Source organism: Rhagoletis pomonella, unplaced genomic scaffold (genome assembly GCF_013731165.1).
Source record: "Rhagoletis pomonella isolate Grant_MI unplaced genomic scaffold, Rhpom_1.0 Rhpom_scaffold_00011, whole genome shotgun sequence".
In the NCBI taxonomy this organism is placed as follows: Eukaryota; Metazoa; Arthropoda; class Insecta; order Diptera; family Tephritidae; genus Rhagoletis; species Rhagoletis pomonella.
Genome location: NW_023458565.1, coordinates 16,289,526 through 16,309,998, shown reverse-complemented (window position 1 = coordinate 16,309,998; position 20,473 = coordinate 16,289,526). Strand labels below are relative to the sequence as shown.

At 33.7% G+C, this 20,473-nt stretch overlaps 1 protein-coding gene across 1 annotated transcript in view; it reads right to left on the bottom strand.

Moving 5' to 3' along the window:
- Nucleotides 1-12,901: 12,901 nt before the first annotated feature.
- The window catches only part of LOC118746704, a 9,932-nt gene continuing 2,360 nt past the window's right edge, over nucleotides 12,902-20,473 (bottom strand). The window contains exon 2 of the mRNA XM_036480592.1: nucleotides 12,902-14,039. Coding sequence (XP_036336485.1) covers nucleotides 13,874-14,039 — 166 coding nt within the window. The 3' untranslated portion in view covers nucleotides 12,902-13,873. The remainder of the gene's footprint in view (nucleotides 14,040-20,473) is intronic.

The window sequence follows — 20,473 nt, the reverse complement described above, 5'->3', positions numbered from 1 at the left end:
TGAATTTTTCTAATTTTTCTACAAAGTTTGAAATTTGGACTTATGTGAGTTTTGTTAGACAGTGAGCTGTATTTCTATATAAAATTATAAACAGTAAACAAATAATGGAAAAACTGGTCAAAATGCCGTGTTCCTATTCATTTTCACACACGATCTTCAAAGGTGACATAACTCAAAATAACCCGTTTGTCAGAAAACATGCCAATCATATGGGCAAGTGAGACTTTACCTTAGGGTTTTTCAACAAATTATAACAAAAATTTGATCCAACTTTTGCTGAAAGGTAAATAAAAGCGCTGCGGACATTTTCAGTGTATTATATCAAAAATGCCAAATTTTGAATTGTGTCACTTTTAAAGTTCGTGTGCGATATGTCGTTAACATTTCACTTGTATGCCTATTTTAATACAATATGTATTTAGAATTTCAATAAACGCTCGATTACATTACGTTATGCAAATACACACGTCACTACAGACAACATGTAATAAATATTATTTATTTGTTGCTAAATTGCAATGTAGACTTTACATACATATAATATAATAAATAACATAAACTCAATATAATACCTATGGTAAATACTGCATACTCTAAGCGTTACGTTGTAATACGCTTTTGCATGCTTTGTTATGTAACTACAAATTTACTTAAGTATGTATGTATGTATGTATGCATGCACATACAGTGTTCAAGATAATTATTCGTACAGTGATTTATTTAAGAACGTTTGCAATTTTTTATATTTTTTTTTTTTTTCGTTAATTTTTAAGAAAATATAGACTCTAATCAAAACTAACTAATTTAATTAAATTTTTAAGATTTGTAAAGAGTTTATAAATCTAAAAAAAAATTTAATAAAAATTTCAAAGATTTGATTCAGCATTTTTATACAATTGCGTATGCAGTTTTGTATGTTATTAAATTTTAGTATAACAAAGTCCACCTTTCAAGTCTCTATAAAGTACCGTTGATTTTTGAGAATTTCTCTTCTCACTAGTGTTGGGTATTTTCTTTCATATAACGCATGAACAAAATGCGAAAAAAATCTCAAAAATTAACGGTCATTTTTAGCGACTTGAAACTTGCACTTTGTTACAATGAATTTGAATGAGCTACAAAACTGCACAGTACTGCTGAAAGTACTACGATTGTAGTATTTTAGTACTATTTTGTCATTTATACTCCCGTACTCCCCAAAGACCGATTTTACTACTATTTTGCGAGATAGTGGACTTTTTTTAATAATATTCATAAAGTAGCTCAAAATATATCGTAGTAAACGCTGCCAGAGTACATAGTTTGCAGATATTTGCGATGAACTTTTCTTTTCATCGAGAGCTCACTTTGTGATCAATATTCTTAAGCCACATTACATAATTTTTTAAAACTTATGACTGTAGTAATGAACTTATATCGGGTATAAAACTCTTGTGCTTTTAACTATTGCAGAAAAAGATCTTTTATTGGTCCGAACTAACGCAAAAACGCGTGCAGAAATCAGCACTGAGGTCACACTTATACGTACCTACGAAGGTGGGGTCTTAGACAAAACAGAATATGAAATAAGGGTGCCATATATGCCAGCCGCATTCAGAGGTTTGCGCCACGAATAGTCACCACTTAGCCATTCCAAAACTTGCCTGCTGTCCTACTTGATTAATGAAGCAGCAGGTCGAAACCTCCCACTTATTGCTGAGACATACTGACATACCGTATGACCTGCCACTTATGAGTATTTAGAGTAAAACAAGTTCCTTATGTATTTCTCAACAAAATTTTGCTGAGACTCACATTGCTCAGTTTGGAAGTACTTAATTAGAAGGCTGGCGAATGACTTCAACCAATTTTCCGTCATGTTGCCCCTATCCTAAGGAATGCAAATAATACGGCTTGAGATACCGAAGCATATTCCCCTTAAAAATTAAGACTTCAGTTTCTTTCCAAATGTTAGTTTTAGAGTCATCCATAGGAATTAAATAATATATGAAATAAGTGCCAACAAAATCAACGTTGTAGAATTTTCTCAGCAAATGTGATAGCATTCTTGGGCTTTGAGAAGCACATCTACATCTCTGCCTTCAAAATATTCCACCTCAGTATACTCTGTAGCAATAACGCCGCCTATTTCTTTTAAACTTATAATTTGCCTTAAGTTAAGTTGGAAGATTTATACAAACATCTGGGGCATACTCTTCAAAATGTCAAAATACCCCTCAAATGATACGTTTTTTACTACTCTGAAAAAAATAGAAAACGGCAGCACTGAAATTGCATACTCAAAATTTTTCTGGATTTTTTTTTTAAATTGAATACTATATGTATATGGTTTTTGTTAGAATATGAACTATATTTTCGTGTAAAATTAACGAAACAAAATTACAATGAAAAGCAATGCGAATACTGTAAAATAGATCGCAGTACGAATAATTATTTTGAAACTGAGGCAAATGTTTACAAAATTCTTGACTACTATTTGAGTTTTCTGCGTTTCGCAAGCTATGCAGCACACTGCCTTTTCAATCTGTAGGTACTCAAATGAAGAGTTGGACATTAAGCAATCGCAATACCATAACCATTATAATTTTTATTGTAGTGTATTTACAATTTAATTAATGGAAATTTTCCAAACAGGTGGCAACTCTCTAATTCTAATTTTTGTTGTGCTTTTAATACGCGAACCTTCTCCTTGTTAGTTTTTCTTATATGTGCAAATTCTAATTGCTGCTATTTTTTCTTATACGGGGAAAAAAGTAGTATTCACATATGTGGACATACTTTACTACTTCATCAGATGAAATATGGACCAAATGTTACTACTCTAAAACAAGGACCATTAAGAAAAGTTATTTTCTGAGAGCTCGGTTAGAACTAAGAAGCGACGACTGATCGAAACCAAAAACATTGACTACGATTTTCGAAAAAAAAAACATAAATTTACTACGCTACTCCGCTTAACCCACTATCTACTTCGATTTTCTCAAGAACCATAAAAAGGGAAGTTGAATTTTCCTCCATTTTAAAACTTACAAACATACCTACATATGCGCTTTCTTTAAAAAAATAAGCATGCGCAAATAAATTCAAATAATTTTTAAACGATTTCAAAAAGGATACATTTTTATATAAAAATTGAAGTCAGTTTTGTTTATTGATTAAAATTTACTTGTTTATGTATCTTATATAAATACACATGTATAAATTTTATCAATGAATATAAATGGTTGAACCGTAATTTGTAAGAAAATTTTTGCCCACTCTTTCGCTGAAGAGAAGAGAATAACAATATCTTTAAACCTTAACTTGGCTCCTTATTTCCTTGTTGCCTATTGCATACGTAGTACAAAAATATGTACATAAGCTGGTAAACAAGCATGGTAGTACCGTATCCAACAAAAACAAAAAATAAAAACTGGGCAAAATTTGCTTGGCAAAAATTTTTCGAAGCGAATATAAAGCCTTTATAAAAAGTGGTTTCGTTCGGTTAGGAAAAAATATCCACACAATTTCGGAAAATTTCGGTTTGGTTAATTAGTAGAAAAAAAGTGGTTCAAACCCGGTTCGCGTTCCTGCTATTTAAAAGCTTACCATCATAAACTTTTACTGTGTGTATGCATAGTAACCGCAGCTTAACCTATTGCAACTCAGTCAAAATAATTTAATTTTATTTCATATGCGCACTAGGGTGGTCCAAAAATGAATGTGTCGGAATTTTTATGCTCTCACCCTCTAGGAGGCTTGTTCTATACCGAAAAAATATACAACTATTTTTTTTATTTTGGAACCAAAAATTATTTAGAGGTCGCCCAAAGCGCTCAAAGTGTTCCATGTATTTTATATAGGGGAAAAAAACGTTTCGTAGAAATGGTATAGAATTCTTGAAAATCAATATTTTTCGGCCGGAAAACTCTATTTATCTGCAAGAGATTCCCAATAATATCACCCAATTATTTATTAAACCATTTTTTCATCGCAACTATAATTTATAGGTCCGCCAAAACCACTACAAAATGCCAGAAAATGCAATGGGGAGATAAATAAAACATCTTTAGTATGAAAAACTTGTTAAATAAACAATTGGGTATTGTTATGGGAAGTCTCCTGAAGAGAAGCAGAATTTTCCGAGCGAAAAAAATTGTTTTTCAAGAATTCCATACCATTTCCGCGAAAAGTTGTTTTTTTTTTGCCATATAAAATACACGGAAAACTTTGAGCGACCTCCTGAGTATTTTTCGAATTCAAAATAAAAAAATAGGTGTATACCATTTTCGATATAGAACAATTCTAAGGCGTGAGAGCATAAAAATTCCGACTTTACTAATTTTGGACCACCCCAATCTGCACATATGCATACATACATATGAATGTCTCAGGGATTGGTGGCACACTTTCTTATTTTCATTATACTACAACTATTTGTTCGTTGAAAAATTCAACGTTGTGAAATTAAAGTTTTATCTGCATGCCACTGTGTGCACAACATACACAAAACGTATGTATGTAGTACATACTATGTACAAACTTCCCAACAAATATACAAATACTCATAATTGAGTGACGTTTGGGCTGCAAGTTGTTGCCATGGATGATCATGCCATTCCAGCTTAGGGCTGTTGCTATGCTAAGCTTTTTTCATTCAATTTGAATCATCGGCGTCATAGTCGGTATGCACATACAGCTGCGAGCAATAAAATAGTAACAAAGCTCAAAATGATATTCTCTGCAACTTATGTTTATTTTTTTATTTTTAATGATTTTCATTTAAAATGCAGTTTGATCTATAACAGAAATCATATAAGTAAAAGTTTCAAAGCTTGCACAAAGTTCACAAAAAATAATCAAATTAAAAAAAAATGTTCATCAAAATTTCAAACATTTTATTCGGAATTTTTAGAAAATTTAAAAAATTTTTTGAACCTTTTGCAAGCTTTTGAAACTTTTATTTATGTGGTTTCTATTTTAGATCGAAGTATATTTTAAATAAAAATTATAAAAAAATAAAATAAAAAATTGATTGCTCGCAGCTGTACATATGTATCTAGTACATCTGAACATACATAAATTTGGATGTGCTGTAGCTTGACAATTGCCCGCAAAATTTGGAGAGCCGGTCTTTAAAATTTGTGAAAGACGAAATTTCGTACGTTGACTTAAATAATTTCACATAAGTACTACAGTGACTCAGAAAAATTATGACTAATATAAAGAAAAAATTTGATAATTTTTTTTAAGATATCAGGACTCATTTTTTGAAAAGGACCTGCAAAGGAGCGCGCCAACACGGCTAACAATTTTGTGACAGCATTAGTAAAAATTGCCATTAATTAATTTTTTGGAACATAGTAAAGTTAGTAATTTTTTTTTATCAAAATAAATTGATAATAACTTTAATATATGCGTTGTGGAGGATCTATAAAATACTTGATGTGCAACGAACACACATTTAAACGAGATACTAAGAAATTGATACTGGTGGATGTTCCACACTAGCTCTCAGGCTTCATGTTAGCGTGGCCTACAGCCAGTGTTGCCGTTTCCCCCCGTTGTGTGGGGAAATTTGACCCTTTTTAAGCGCCAATACCCTTTGACCCGACTTTTTGAAAATTTTGATTTTATCATGTGCGCCTTTGCCCCTTTCCAGAGATTTTTTTAGGAAATGTTAACAGAACCATGCTTATTATTAAAGAATATTTCCTCCTGTAAGTATAAAAAAACGCATCACTTAAAACTGTTAAAGGAAATACAACTCTTTTCCTAGCAGCAACTGGAGTTATGTGTATGTTTGCAACCCTGTTTTGTGTACTGACTTAACTTCTTCAATTTTGGCCATCGTATATTCGGTACGAGAAGAAATACCAGGGCTTGTGTCAGCCTTATTCAAACCTGGATTTAAGAGACGTGGATTGATCAGCGATTTTGAAGCCAATAAAGCATCATATGACTTCGCTAGTTTCTTCACCAACGTCTTGTTTTTGTTCAATTTCTTTAGAGCAGTGATTCCCAAAGTGGTCCGCAGGAGACTCAACAGGGGTCCACGAGTTGTAAGTGGGGGTCCACGAAAATTCATCTGGTTTCGATAGTAAAGAACCAAAATGGTTGCTTTATAGCCTATTTATTATCAAAGAAACCAATTGTAAGAAATTAGTAAAGGATCCTACTGAGGAATACCAAGCTGCAATAAAAGAGACTATAAAGAAATCTACAAAAATAATAAAGGCGAACCAAATACATACTTTGACAACTATGAATCCATCAGCTCCTACGATGAATGCACTACCTAAAATCCAGGTCAATCAGGCACACCTATGAGACCAATCATAAACCACAAATCGGCCCCAAGCTACAAACTATCAAAATATTTAAAAACTATGCTAAAGGATAACCTTGGATTGCCCAATAAGTACACAATATCTAGTACAACGGAATTGATTGAAAAATTAAAAGACTCAGTTATCACGTTGGATACTAAGCTGGTATCATTCGACATAAAAAATCTATATCCATCGATACCCATAACGGAAATAATAGATATCCTATTCAAAATACTGACAGAAAAAACAAGAAACAGAGAAATCGCCGTGGAGATAACTAACGCACTCAGAACGACGTTGCGTCGAAACTACTTTAAATTTAATAACAACGTATACATGCAAACAAAAGGGCTAGGCATGGGCAACCCCACATCGGCGATTCTTATGGAGGTATTCATGCAGAATTTGGAAGAAAGGTACATGGAGTATCTTATGTCACAACTAGGAGCGACGTTCTACGCCAGATACGTTGATGACATCATATGTCTTATAACAAAGGAAAATGAAGAACAGATATTGGAATACCTCAACAAACAGCACAGCAACATAAAGTTCACAGTGGAACAAGAAATGGAAGGAAAGCTAAATTACTTAGATCTGACGATCAAAGTAAATAAAAACACCAGTAGTCTGCAATATGAAACTTTTAGGAAGCCCATAGCCACAGATACAATAATACATAATACTTCGAACCACCCTCATCAGCATAAAAAAGCCGCCTTTAGACAAATGATCAATAGAATTGAGCAAATACCACTAACAAAAGAAGGATACAAAAACGAACTGAACGCAATATATGCCATAGCGGCTAATAACGGATACAAGAGAGATCTGGTAGAGGAAATCCGAAGGGAGCACAAAAACAGAAAGCCAAACAAAGAAAAAAAAACAATGACACAAATTGGGCGGTATTAACCTATACTGGAAAGTCAACGTACAAACTAGCAAAGCTGTTCCAGAAACACAACCTTCGCACATCATTCAGAACAAATAACAACGTAGGACGGATACTACGGAACATCACAAATCGAGAAGACCCATTGGATAAACAAGGAGTGTATAAACTAACTTGCAAATGCCAGCATAGTTATATAGGTCAAACAGGAGGGAAAATAAAAACCAGATTTCGCGAACATATAAGGGACTATAACAAAAAGACACAGAAACCGAGTGCAATACCAGAGTCAAATTTTGCTAACCACATGTTTAACAACAAATGTTCACCAAGGCAAATAAGAAAGTCAGCGAAACTACTGCATGTACAACATAAAGGCCAACGACGAAACGTACTAGAAAATATGGAAATATACAAACTAAAAACATTCGACGGCAAAATAAAAAACGAACAAACAAATACCGCATCGGATGTTATATTCGAACCCTTAAAATTAATTTACGAGAAAAAGAAAAATGACAACAAAACAACAGGCATGGACACTCCGAACACGCCACAAAGTACCACCAGGACAAAAATCACCGACTTGTACCTACCTGTAGGCAAAAACCATACAGAGACAACATAACGGATGTTAATATCGAGACAGCGAACCTACCAACCTATTACCTGCTTCTGAAATAAAAAAGGACACCATGGCATTTCTAATAATTAATCATCGACGAAAATCACATTACCTAAGATAAATGAACATAAATTAAGGACAAAAACTCGAACCAGACAGAACGAAAAATGACACTGAAGATGGCACAATGCCGAAACCGGTTTGTCTGCAAACCAAACTTGACAAGGGAAGACGGAAATTCGTTCCAAAATAAATTATTTATGTAACCTTAATTTTTTAGAGTGGTGTATAGTGCTCTTGACGCACTGGTGAACTTACCGTCACTTTGTGTCATCATACATGGGGAAGCCTTAAAGGCCACCTGCAGACTAAAATGAAACGGATGTTGGCATAACACTAAGTGAGGCGATGCGGAAATTTCCGGCGGAAGATATTTCAGCACTTGTGTCTTCTTAATGCTACAGGATAGCACGCCACCATTACCTTTGTTGAAGAGATTCTATAGAGAGACAGAGAGAGAGTTCCCTGAAGGGGAATGCTGGTTTAATTCCAGCACTGAGCCCACACTCGTACATTGTCACTGATGGCTCCAAAACTCACTCAGGGTCAGGATCTGGAGCATTTTTCGAAGTTAATGAAGATAAGTTTCACTTTTTCTCTTGGTGAATATGCTTCCGTCTTCCAGGCTGAGCTATTTGCAATCCCCAAAGCCATAGACCATGTGGTGGAAAATAGGTGGAGGGGAAGGAGTTTAGTTGTCTACAGGTACAGCCAAGCTGCACTTAAGGCCTTGGCCAGCCCTCTAAGTACTTCCAAACTAGTTCGGCAATGCAATATAACGAGCTTGCTTTACTCGGGATGCCGGGCAACTCCGGAGTGCCTGGATATGAGACATCTGACCCGTTGGCCAGAGTTGGCTTAGACCAGACATTACTCGATCCGCAACCAGTTATAGCACTCACCACTTCGACCATCGAAGCCACCATCATAAACTGGGTGGATACTTTGGTCAGCAATGACTGGGACCCATAGAGTGGATGCAGGTGGGCAAAACTCATGTTGCCTTCAATCTCAGAAGCTCTATTTAGTTTTTTCCTCCCACTGAGAAAACGGGACTGCTGGCTGGTCATTTCAAGTGGCACAAACACCTGACTGTGATACGCGTAAATGACAACTCCATTTGAGCATCCTCGTTTGAAGAGGATGAGACGGTAGAACACTTCTTGAGCTTCTTGCTTGCTTGTTTGTTTACTATCGATTTATCTAGATTCGGTGTTTTCTTTTTTGTCAGTTTCTGAATTTGAAGTTTGGCATAAAAAGCTTTGCAGTTTTGTTCTTTCAAGTTTGTGTTTCAAAAATGCGAGTGACGAATACTTTTCGCATCACTTTAAAACTCGGAGCGATAAAAATAAAAATGGTGGCAGCAACACAAATAAACTATTTGACAAATACATAACATGCCAATTCATGAGTGAGCCGAACACATGGTACAATAAAAACAGGTAGAAGCCAAATTGACATCAAACCTAAAAAAGTCAAAGTTTTCGGGAGAGTAAAAATAAAAATGAGCGTGTGTAAGGAAAAATAAAAAATTACATTTCGCTGGTTGACGTTTTTGAGTAAATTTGAAGTTTAGTTTCTATTTATTTATTTTTCTTTAGTTAAAATTTGTTAATTTGTATGTTGTTTTATGTTTTTAATTTATGAGTTGTAGTGTTGTTGGAGGGACTTTCCGGCATAAGGGTCATAGGAACAGCACTTGGCATCAAACGTGCCTTTCCTGTACCTCCCGGTGCATTTATGAAATCTGCTGCTTTAAAATGTTTAACGCACAGCAAGGCTGCAGGCCTGCAGCTCTGGCCCACAGCTGCTTTCGCAACGCTTTTTACGCGAAGGACATTGAGGCACGTTAAATGGTATCTGCTTCATATTTAACACCACATAAAAAACAACGCTTCGGTGTTGCATTTTTAACACATACATTAAGTATAAACTGCACAACACTACAAAAATTCAAATGTTAATTAAAATTTGTTATTAACGAACATTAAAAAAAAAACAACGATATGACATTCAAAGCGTAACGAAATATAGGAAATAAAAGAAAACAAGTTGAAGTTTAAAGGTTTGGTTCTCATGAGAGCAACGTCATTTTGGCTTCTACCTGTATTTATGTGCCTTGAGCCGAACATGTGAGGAGTTTATTTGGTGCTCTTAAAAATATAACTCCTCAGAGCGAGATAGTTTTTTCGTGGCTTTACGAGCTCTGTTTTTTGAAACTTACTAGTGTGTAATCACATTATGTATTTAATAAATAGAACACAAGAAAATATTTTAATTTTATTTTTGCCACTCCGAATTTAGTTTTGGAATCTTCACATTTTTTGATTAGCTTTGGGAATATGTTAGAAGTGAGCACCCGAACCAGTTAAGTTTTGAAAAGGGGTCTACGAGAAAAATAAGTTTGGGAACCACTGCTTTAGAGCTTTAGCGACTATGCATTCGCTTCTATTATCTGTAGCCTCGTCTAAGGCTGCCAACTATCTTTACCTATGAATTGCAATATTGGAATGAAAACTATGGGATTCTTTCCCGTTTTGCATTAAAAAAAGAAAAACAGTTCAAAATTTAGTTTAGAGTTTACGAATATGTTACGATCTATTTACTAGGTATTTGGAATGTTTTTCGACGGATGGCGGATTAAAAATCATTTAGTAAAAAAGGTTTACATGCATAAGCTTAAAGTCTAGTTCTCAAGAAAAATATAAGAAATTTCTTGTGAACTGCATACTGATATAAGGAATTTTGAAATAAGAAAATTACTTTTTAATAATTTGAGCGTATTTTATATGATTTATTTATTTTTTTTGATTTTCTTGAGAGCTGGATACTATGCTTCAAAGATTTCAGCAGGACTAAGTAAATAATATCTAATAATGATACCGAGTTTCCGTTTATGGGATTTTCCAAGCAAAAGTGGTTGGACTATTCCTACCGGTCGGTTGGTAGTTAAAAATTAATAAAAACTTCGTTTTTTAGCCGCCTGTTATTTTAATTTTAATATAATAAAGTTTTAGGGGTCTTAAAAGTGGGCAACTAAAAATTTTCTAAAAATTTCCATTAAAAAGTTTGTTGAATTTTTTTAATTTTGTGTAAAATTTTAAACTTTGATTTATTTATGTAGTTTTGGTTAGACCAAGAACAATTAAAAAAAAAAATTTTGGGCATTTAAAAATTATGTAAACATTTTCATTAAAAAATTTGTTGAATTTTTTTGAATTTTGTATAAAGTTTTAAACTTTAATTTATGTATATAGTTTCTGTTAGAGCATGCAAAGTTTTTTATAAAAAATAAGTTTTACTTGGAAAATATTATGAATATTTAAAAAAATTACTCTGTGCATTTTCCTTAAAAACAACAGAGAAAAATATGAGAATGTGAAAAGCTTAAGATACTGGCCGGCAGGAAAAACGTCTGCAAATTTTCCCGCACGTTTGACGGTACTATGACATAACCCCAAGTGGCATAATTCAAATTTTAAAATTTGGAATTATGTCACTCCTTATACAGTGACAGAAAGCCAATTTTTTTACTAGGGGTTATGACACCTGTTATAATAATGTCACTTTTGAGCCTAAAGCATATTTTCCAGCTGTCAAGAAATACGAAAAAAAAAACATAAAACACGCTCAAGAAATGACAAATAAATTTTCTATAAATTTTTTTTCTGCGCAAAAATTCTTCCGCCACTCTTTTCCGGCAACACAGAATTGAGAATTCTACTTAGGGCCGTTTTCTCATCTAACCTTTAGTTTACCGGCCACTTTATCGTCTCGATATACGAGTTTTTGTTTTCTCATCAGCGCATTAATTTCTCGAATCGATAAACTGTTGCTCACCAGATGCAACCTTTAAAATTTGTACCCAACTTTAAATTTTGGTTTGGTTTTGGTTCATGAGTCAGATATATTAGATATTTCAACCAAGGTTTTGGCTTTTGCTAACAGTTGCTCTTGCTCTATATTTGCTTATGTCGCATTGCCAACCTTTGAAATTTTATGACGAATGTAGTGAAGTTTCACACTCGGAAACGTAGTGAAGTTTCACTCTACGGAATAACAAATTTATTTTTATCGGTAAGATAGGAAAATGAAAACACTTTAAAGTGAGGAACAATTTATCTGCCCTGTTAGTAAAGGCAACTTTACTGCTTACATTAGAAAACGGCCCTTAGTAAGGGTTATAATACCTAAACGCGGCTGAAGGCCTTGGATAATCGAACTATTTTTGGAACTCTTGGGATTTGCCGTGAGGCAAAAATTTATGAATATTCTCGCAATAATTGTTGCCTTAAACAGCAAATTTCATGAAGTCAATTTAAGTGAAAAATTATTTTAATTTTTTGCATTTTATATGGAAATTGACAGAAAATCAGAAATCATTTTCCATTTAAATTGCTGATGAAACCGACTATAAGTATGTATACATATAAACATTTTTCACACATTTTCGACCTTCTCAGACAGTGTACACATTTTTGGTTCCCAATATAGACTGTTGAGTAGGCTTACTAGTTAAACTGTAATGCAAATTCTGCAGAATTAGTACAAAATTAGGGCTGTTTTCTCATCTAAGCTTTAGATTACCGGCCACTTTATCGTCTCGATATACGAGTTTTCGTTTTCTCATCAGCGCATTAATTTCTCGAATCGATAAATTGTTGCTTACCCGTTGCAACCTTCAAAATTTGTACCCAACTTTAAATTTTGGTTTGGTTTTGGTTTATGAATCAGATATATTAGGTATTTCAACCAAGGTTTTGGTTTTTGCTAACAGTTGCTCTTGCTCTATATTTGCTTATGTTGCATTGCCAACCTTTGAAATTTTATGACGAATGTAGTGAAGTTTCACTCTCGGAAATGTAGTGAAGTTTCACTCTACGGAATAACAAATTTAGTTTTACCGGTAAGATAAGAAAACCAAAACACTTTAAAGTGAGGAACAATTTATCTGCCCTGTTAGTAAAGGCAACTATACTGCTTACATTAGAAAACGGCCCTTAGTAGATTTAATTTCTGAAAAGTACCAAGACTTTACAAATACATAAACAGAAATGTGCTTAATTGGACAATAACAATCTCTAATCACACAAACAAAATTAAAATACATGCAGACGAAAACAAATAATTGGCAACAATTCAATTAATCTACTTGCGTTGGCGGTATTCAATGCACTTGATCTCGACACTACGAAAAAAAAACAACGAAAAAATACATACATACATACATACAAATATGAACACCAAATAAATTATCCTGCTGCGTAAATTTCGCATTTCAACAAGCACAGCTACAGTTTTTTTTTCTAACTTTCATAATAAATATAGCGGCCTTTTAGGCGCGCAAGCTGTGTGTGTGTGTGTGTATGTGTGTGAGCTTTAGGTATATATTGTTATTGCGTCTGTGTCACATGAATTTCATATTTCATTAAAGTTCTATTATTATTTTGTATAAACATTTGCTGCTATTTTGCGTGATTGTTTTGCTATGAATCCTATTTTTTAGCTGATGTCCTACGGTGCCTCCTGTATACAATTGGAATAATCAACTGTTATTTGAATTAGCTGCTGGAGCACATTGCAACAACGGATTGATTGCTCATGCTGTTCATAAATTTGCATATATATATATATGTATCGTACAAATGCTTTTTCATCATCGAAGAAACCCCTCAATTCCAGCAGAGCTGCTCAGCTCATTAGTTTGCCAAACACATTACCTGCTCTGTGTGCGTTGAGTGGCTTACAGTGCTAATGTTTGTGTAAATACATTCGTCTCTCTATATTTATTTAAGTTCATTTTTCTCTCTATCTTTTGGAACTTTTGCCTCGTCGTTTCTTCACCCATCGCTGACTCTTAGCGGCAATTTGTAGCTGTTCTATGATCTACAGTCGTGCCGAGTCCTCGTTTCGTTTGTTAACTTAATTTTTGTCACTTCATTTTTTTTTTCAACTCGTTTCTGTTGATTTTGCATTTTACTACTAAACGTTGAGTACGGAATGCTTTTTACTGTTGCCGGCCGGCATCTGTACAGCAATCACCGCTAACCGCCCGTCCCGCAGTGGTGCAAGTATGTGTGTGTTGCCAGGTGTAACCACAACTGTTTGTATTGGAATATGCAGTGGAATGTCAAACACTGGCTTTAACCTGTAAGATATGAAAGAATACATTTACATACATATATTATATGTGAAAAGTAAATAAATAAGTATGTTTGTATTTACATATTTACATAAATAAATGAAGCAGTGAGTAATATATATGGAATTTTATGTAAATGCAGCCAGTTTAAGTTGCATTTTTCACTTCTAGTCGATTTTTGTCCTTCAAAAATAATCGACGCGTGTAAATGGCAATTCAACCAGTGACCGTAACTGTTATACTTTTGTCAAAAAAAGTCGATAAAAATCGTTATTTTTTCAGCGATATGTGTTCGTACAAAAATTAAGAGTTAAGGCGGATCATCGTTCTAGTTCCAATGAATTCGCCTTTAAGATCTGATTTTTATTTTTTGGTCAAATACGACAATTACATTTTGACTTAAATTTTTTTACTATGAATAAGAGTTAACATTTGGCTTCTATTTTTTCATTAAAAAATAACAGTAAAAATATCAATGTTATCTTTCGATCAAAAATAACAGTTTACTATCGATCTTCATATTGTTTTATTGCATTGTTTATTGGCTTATCATTGTACAAAATTTTATTATTTATTTTTGATAGAATAAATAAAAGTAAAATTTTAATTTTTTATTTTTTTTTTATAATTAAGAAGTCTGATGAGGAGATGTGGTGACCTCGGAAATAGCTGCTATAACTTCTACCGCTTAGACTTTGTTGCTTTTTCAATTTTTCCTAATAAAAACAATCGTGGTACAAAGCTCAATTAAAAATATTAAAAATAAAATGTTGCTGTAATTCTATAACAAAATAATAAACAGTAAATAAACAATGGAAAAATAGCCTAAACTGGTCAAAATGTGTGTTCCTATTAATTTTCACATGACTGTATATTTAAATATAAATTCTTTCCGTGTGACTTTTTGATTTGAAATTTCGAAAATAAATTAAATTTTTGATCTCTGCATATAACCGGTCGAGGTCGACAAAAATTGGCTGATCCAAAATAGACTTGTGCTCAATTTTTGCCAGTCGACGGCAACCCGAAGCAACCCTGAAAATTGATATGTACATACGGTGACGAGAATATAATTAGGAAAGAGACATTTTAGCAAGTTTTGGCTATTTTTCTTTGTTTAAAAAATGTGTATTTTTTTTTTTACGAAAATATAGCTCACTAACTAAACAGAACCATGTATATCAAAATTTCAAACTTTGTAGAAACTTTTAATCAGTTTTTTAGAATTAAAAGTATGCAGTTTTGTAGCCCATACATTTTTAGTAGCTACTTATAGTGCACGTTTGAAGTAGCTAAGACTTATCGTTGATTTTTGACAATTTTTTGTTCACGCATTTTCTCCCACACAAGGTATGTTCGCCAAGTTTTTTGTATGGAGAAAACAGCAACAGCTTCATAAAAAATAGCCAAAATTCAACGGTAAATGTTAGCTACTTAAAAGTTGTACTTTGTTATACTAAAAATTATTGGGCTGTATACTCACGATGTTTCTAAGAATCAAATGAAAAAGCTCAACATTTTTATGAAACGTTATCGAATTTTCCTAATTTTGGTACAAAGTTTAAAATTTAACTAACATGGTTTTTGTTAGATAACCAGCTACACTTTCATACAAAAAGGATAAACCTTAAATAAACGAAAGGGAAATAGCGAAAGAATGCTGATATGTCTCTTCTCTATTTATATTTTCGCCGCTTTTTTTAAATTTTTTTCAATCTTTCTGAATCGTGCACAAAGTTTTAAACTTTGACTTACATATATGGTTTATCTTATAGAATCTACCATATTTTTGTAAAAAATGAACGAAAAAATCGTAAAACATTGTGATTAATTTAAAAAAATAAATGTGTGCTATATACGTGAGCGCCACTGCACATTTATGCAAGCAGTGGAACAACATCTTCCGCTCACTAAATAAAACCGTCCAAGGAATCGGATTTCAGCGAGCTCGAAAGAACAACTGGTGTGATTAAAACTGTCACGCCTCTGATACGGAGGCTCTACTGGCTCGGTCACGTTCTGCGCAGGGATGCAATAGCTCCACCTCTGAAAGTATTCAGCGGGGTGTTCGCTGGTGATAAATGACAGAGCAAGGGGGACATCTCCTTTTCCATAGAAAGACCAGGTGGAGGGCTTAATTTTACTTGGAAAGAAAGTTCTGGTGAGTTATCTGCAAACGTGGCATGTCCGTGTTACGGCCGCAAAGAGCGTGCAAATCAACCAATTTCGGGCATGCGGCAATACTGTAAAAATAAACAGTGACTGGCCTAATGGAATAAAAGTTGGCATAGGATCGAGCATTCACAACATTACGCCGGTTTGGGACTTCAATACTAAGATACCTGTATGGTTTCCGAAGAGAAAAAAACTATTGATGCAGGACTTCCCGCGGCAGGTCGGGGTATATTTATCTATACTGATTGTTGAAATTGGAGCAAGAAACCGGAGCCAGTCTCTAACCGGGGGAAATACTGATCAACCAACTTCAAGCAGAGGTCTATGCTAAAGAGCAGGCGCCTGGGCTGTTACTGAATAAGAGGTTCAACGCAAACATACTTGCTGAGTGACTATACACATTTGACTAATGACATTTTATTTTCTTAAAAAATTTTGCATTTTCATTGCCCACTCCTTAGTGTTTGTGCTAAGAGTGACTGAGAAGGCAAAACTTTTCGGTAGAAAAGAAAACGCCATAAGTTTCAGTGAAAAAAGGTCTAGGTTTTTAGTTACTCTTGATCGTCCTTCTATTAATTTAAGCTTTTATTACTGGACATTGCTTGATGTGGATTCATAGTAAACGGATGACTTACCCCCTAAATGACTGATAGAACGAAAAAATATGGAAAGTGTTGAACAATTTAAAATGTTAGATTTCAAATATTTATAAAGTATTTCTTTCCGTTGGAGAGCAGATTTCTTATACACTTGTGGTCAGCTGATTAAGTCGCTTTGACTTTAACATTTGCACCCGAACATGTTAAACTTTTTATTGAGAATTTTTAGAAAAATTTTTAGTATGAAGTTTTGTGCTCATTAAATTTTAGCAGGTTAAAGTGCAAATTTTAAGACGCTAGAAAATCGTGTTGATTTTTAATAATTTTTTTGCTGATGGTGCTAGGCATTTTCTCCCATACAAACGAAATTGTCGAACATATTTTATATGGCAGAAAATGCACAACGTCAGCCAAAAAAATTATTAAAACTCAACGCGATTTTTTAGCGTCTTGACATTTGCACTATAAAACTGCACGCCAAAAATTTTTCTAAAAATTCTGAATAAAAAGTTTAACATGTTCGGGTGCAAATGTTAAAGTTTGTTAAATTTTCATAATTTTTGTGCGAAGTTTGAAATGTGCATTTATGAGACGCTGGTTAGGTAAAGTGCTAAACTTTTATAAAAAAATATAAACAATACATAAACAAAAGACAAATACCAAAACGAGTCAAAGTGTCACTTGACTTAATCAGCTGACCACAAGGGTACATATGTACGTATGTAGTCAAATCGCTTTTGCTTTGCACCAAAAAATGCTATACTTTCGTTACGAACGTTATAATGTGTCAGCGCTCTTTAACAAATAAAATGCCTACAAACAATGCGTTAATTTATTGGTCATAGATAATAATGAGATCTTGTAAAAGTTATAATTTAAAGATAAGACTTACGTGACACAATATTGGTGCGATATTTTCAGAAATTGTTTGCTCATCATATCATAAAATACGAGTACAATAAAAATAACACTGTGGTAGATTAAAACACCGACAGCCGGCGCACGGTGCGTAATTTCGGCGATTTAGGGGAAGGAAAATCATAGCGCCTACAATTTTGACCCTAGAAATTATTTTTTTTTTACTTATGTACTTCTAATATTTAGACTGTATAATTACGGTTTCATAGGATGTACGTGATTCCATAAGTACAATATTGTATATGGGCATTTCCAGGGGACGGTCTTTATAGTCAGAAAATAAAAGTTATATAGCTATGTTAGTGATGGTCGAATCTGATTTATTTTTTCAATGTATATTGGTTGCATATGCAGGAATATTTTTGGAAAAAAATTTTCCCGGAATTCCCTTAAACTCGTAAAGTCTTAAAACGTGTAAAACTCGTAAATTTACGAGGCTTTTATGGGAACGCCCCCTTTGTGAAAAGGTTTAAATAGGTGCGTAAAGCGACTGTTTGACAGATCAACCAGGATTTTGTGAAGCAATTTTTGTTTCGTAGTATTTTCATAACATCCCGCCATATTGTTTCTACCACTCTTGGCTAAAATACAATTGAAAATGCCGAAAATTAGCAGAAAACCTAAGTCAACACAGTTAGTGGATGAAATTTATTCATTTTAGTAGCGTATTATTTTTTTCATTTATTTTCATTTTTTTATCATACATTTTTGTATTAAAATTTCGGCATCTCGGCAACACGAGGTCATTTGCGCAACAAATTTGCTTCGTAAATTAACGAGGGGCTCGTAAATAGAGCTCTATACAAATTTTGACAGTTCTTTTACGAGGCTCGTAAATTTACGAGCTTAACGAGGTTTCAGAGGCTTTTACGAGTTTAAGGGAAGACCCATATATTTAACAGCACTTCTCCGAATTACACCGCTTCTTTCTTTCTCGGAATTAAAAAAAAAAAATATGAAAAATAGCTGTTAAACTTAAACCCAGATATGCGACAACAAGTATGCGATATCTCGCCTTTTAAATATATCTTATATCTTCTGCGATAAACGGTCTACACAAGCGATATATCTCTTACGATGTTTCGTATGCGAGCGCGGCATAGACGTGGACCTTTTTTTACATCTATTGCAGAAAGTTTGGCATCGTTGTTTTACTCGCCTAATTACGACATCAGTAATCTGCGGTTTTGGATTAAGGCCGGAAAATTGGCGATTATCGTTGGTCAACACAGGCATGTTTATACAAGCTCAGCATTCTTCCAGCTAATCTACCAAAAATCGGGGACCAATTTTCTATTATATCAGACATTCATACGCACATACATATATCGTATCTGAACTTTTTTTTAGCACTTTGATTTTCGATTTTCCTTCTCCTAAATCGCCCAAATTACGCACTGTGCGGCGCACGTACCTTCCAAAGCTAATTAAGTTGTACAGTTACTGATGATTATATCTATTCCCCAAAAAAAGAGTTCCCAGCACTCCTTAAGCGCTGGGTGGTATGAAAGCCGATTTTTTTTCGAGTAGAGTATAATCTTTGCCCGAAACGGACAACTTATCTGCTTCAAAATTGGGTAATTATGTACGTCTAGGGTCATGTTTATATTTGAAGATTAAAACACAACAAATATTTGTTATCAAAAAGGAGATAATCTACGAAATTTAGCTTTTTTGTTCTCAGTTAAAAGTTCAAATATGTACTTTAATATACTATTTAGTAGAAAGGCTCTAACTCATTTTCTTTTGAAATTCAACTCTGCACAAAAGTGAGAAAATTACTCACTAAAGACTTAAGCGAATATAAAAATAAAAACTACATAAAAAAATTAGTTTCTAAATATGTTCATTTAAACCAGTTTAATGAAGAAAATCGCAAATGAAGAGCTTACGTTTGTATAAGTTTTTATAAGTACTCTGTAAAGAAATAAAAATCTTAATTAGGGCCTTTTTATATTAAGGTAACGATGTGTAACCAGACTGTTAGTCGCCCACTTTTTGATTTTGTTATGATTTGTTGAAAATCATTCCTTTCAACGCAGGTAAGTCAAAGAAAATCTAACAGGTAGACCGATAGCAAACATGTGTTTGAATCGAAAAAAAACGAAACTAGAACTTGTTTGCAATAAGACAGCTTGTCTGTCTTGCATGTGTGTAGAGAGGGCAGATAGCGCAGTGCAAACATAAAATGTTGACTAAATTTGTACTTAAGTTTCTGAAAGTACATGACGAAACGAGCTAAATCCCATTTGCGGTTTTTGGTTTAGCTCCAGTTCGGATTTTAATGTCTCATGAATATTTTACCTGAAAATTGATTCTGAAAAAAATGCATTCTTTCTCCTGGACATATGTTGTAAACCAATAGGAATTTTGTTTTCCTGTCTCACAATAATTAAAGGCAGGGACATATCGAGCCTTAACCGCCAAAATAACGTAAGCGACATTTTTTTCAAAATTTTCTGTTTGATGCAGAAATGTTCCTAGAGCATCTAGAAGCACTTCTGCATTAAAAAGAAAATTTTGAAAAAAATGTCGCTTACGTTATTTTGGCGGTTAGGGCTCGATATATATTCATCGTTAACTCAATTTTCATCGCCATCTTAATCTTCATATTCAAATTTGTCTCCCTTTCATATTCAACTTTCATATTCGCCGTCATTTTCAACTTCAACTTCATCTTCATCTTCCTCTTCATCCTCAACTTCATCTTCATCTTCATCTTCATCTTCATCTTCATCTTCATCTTCA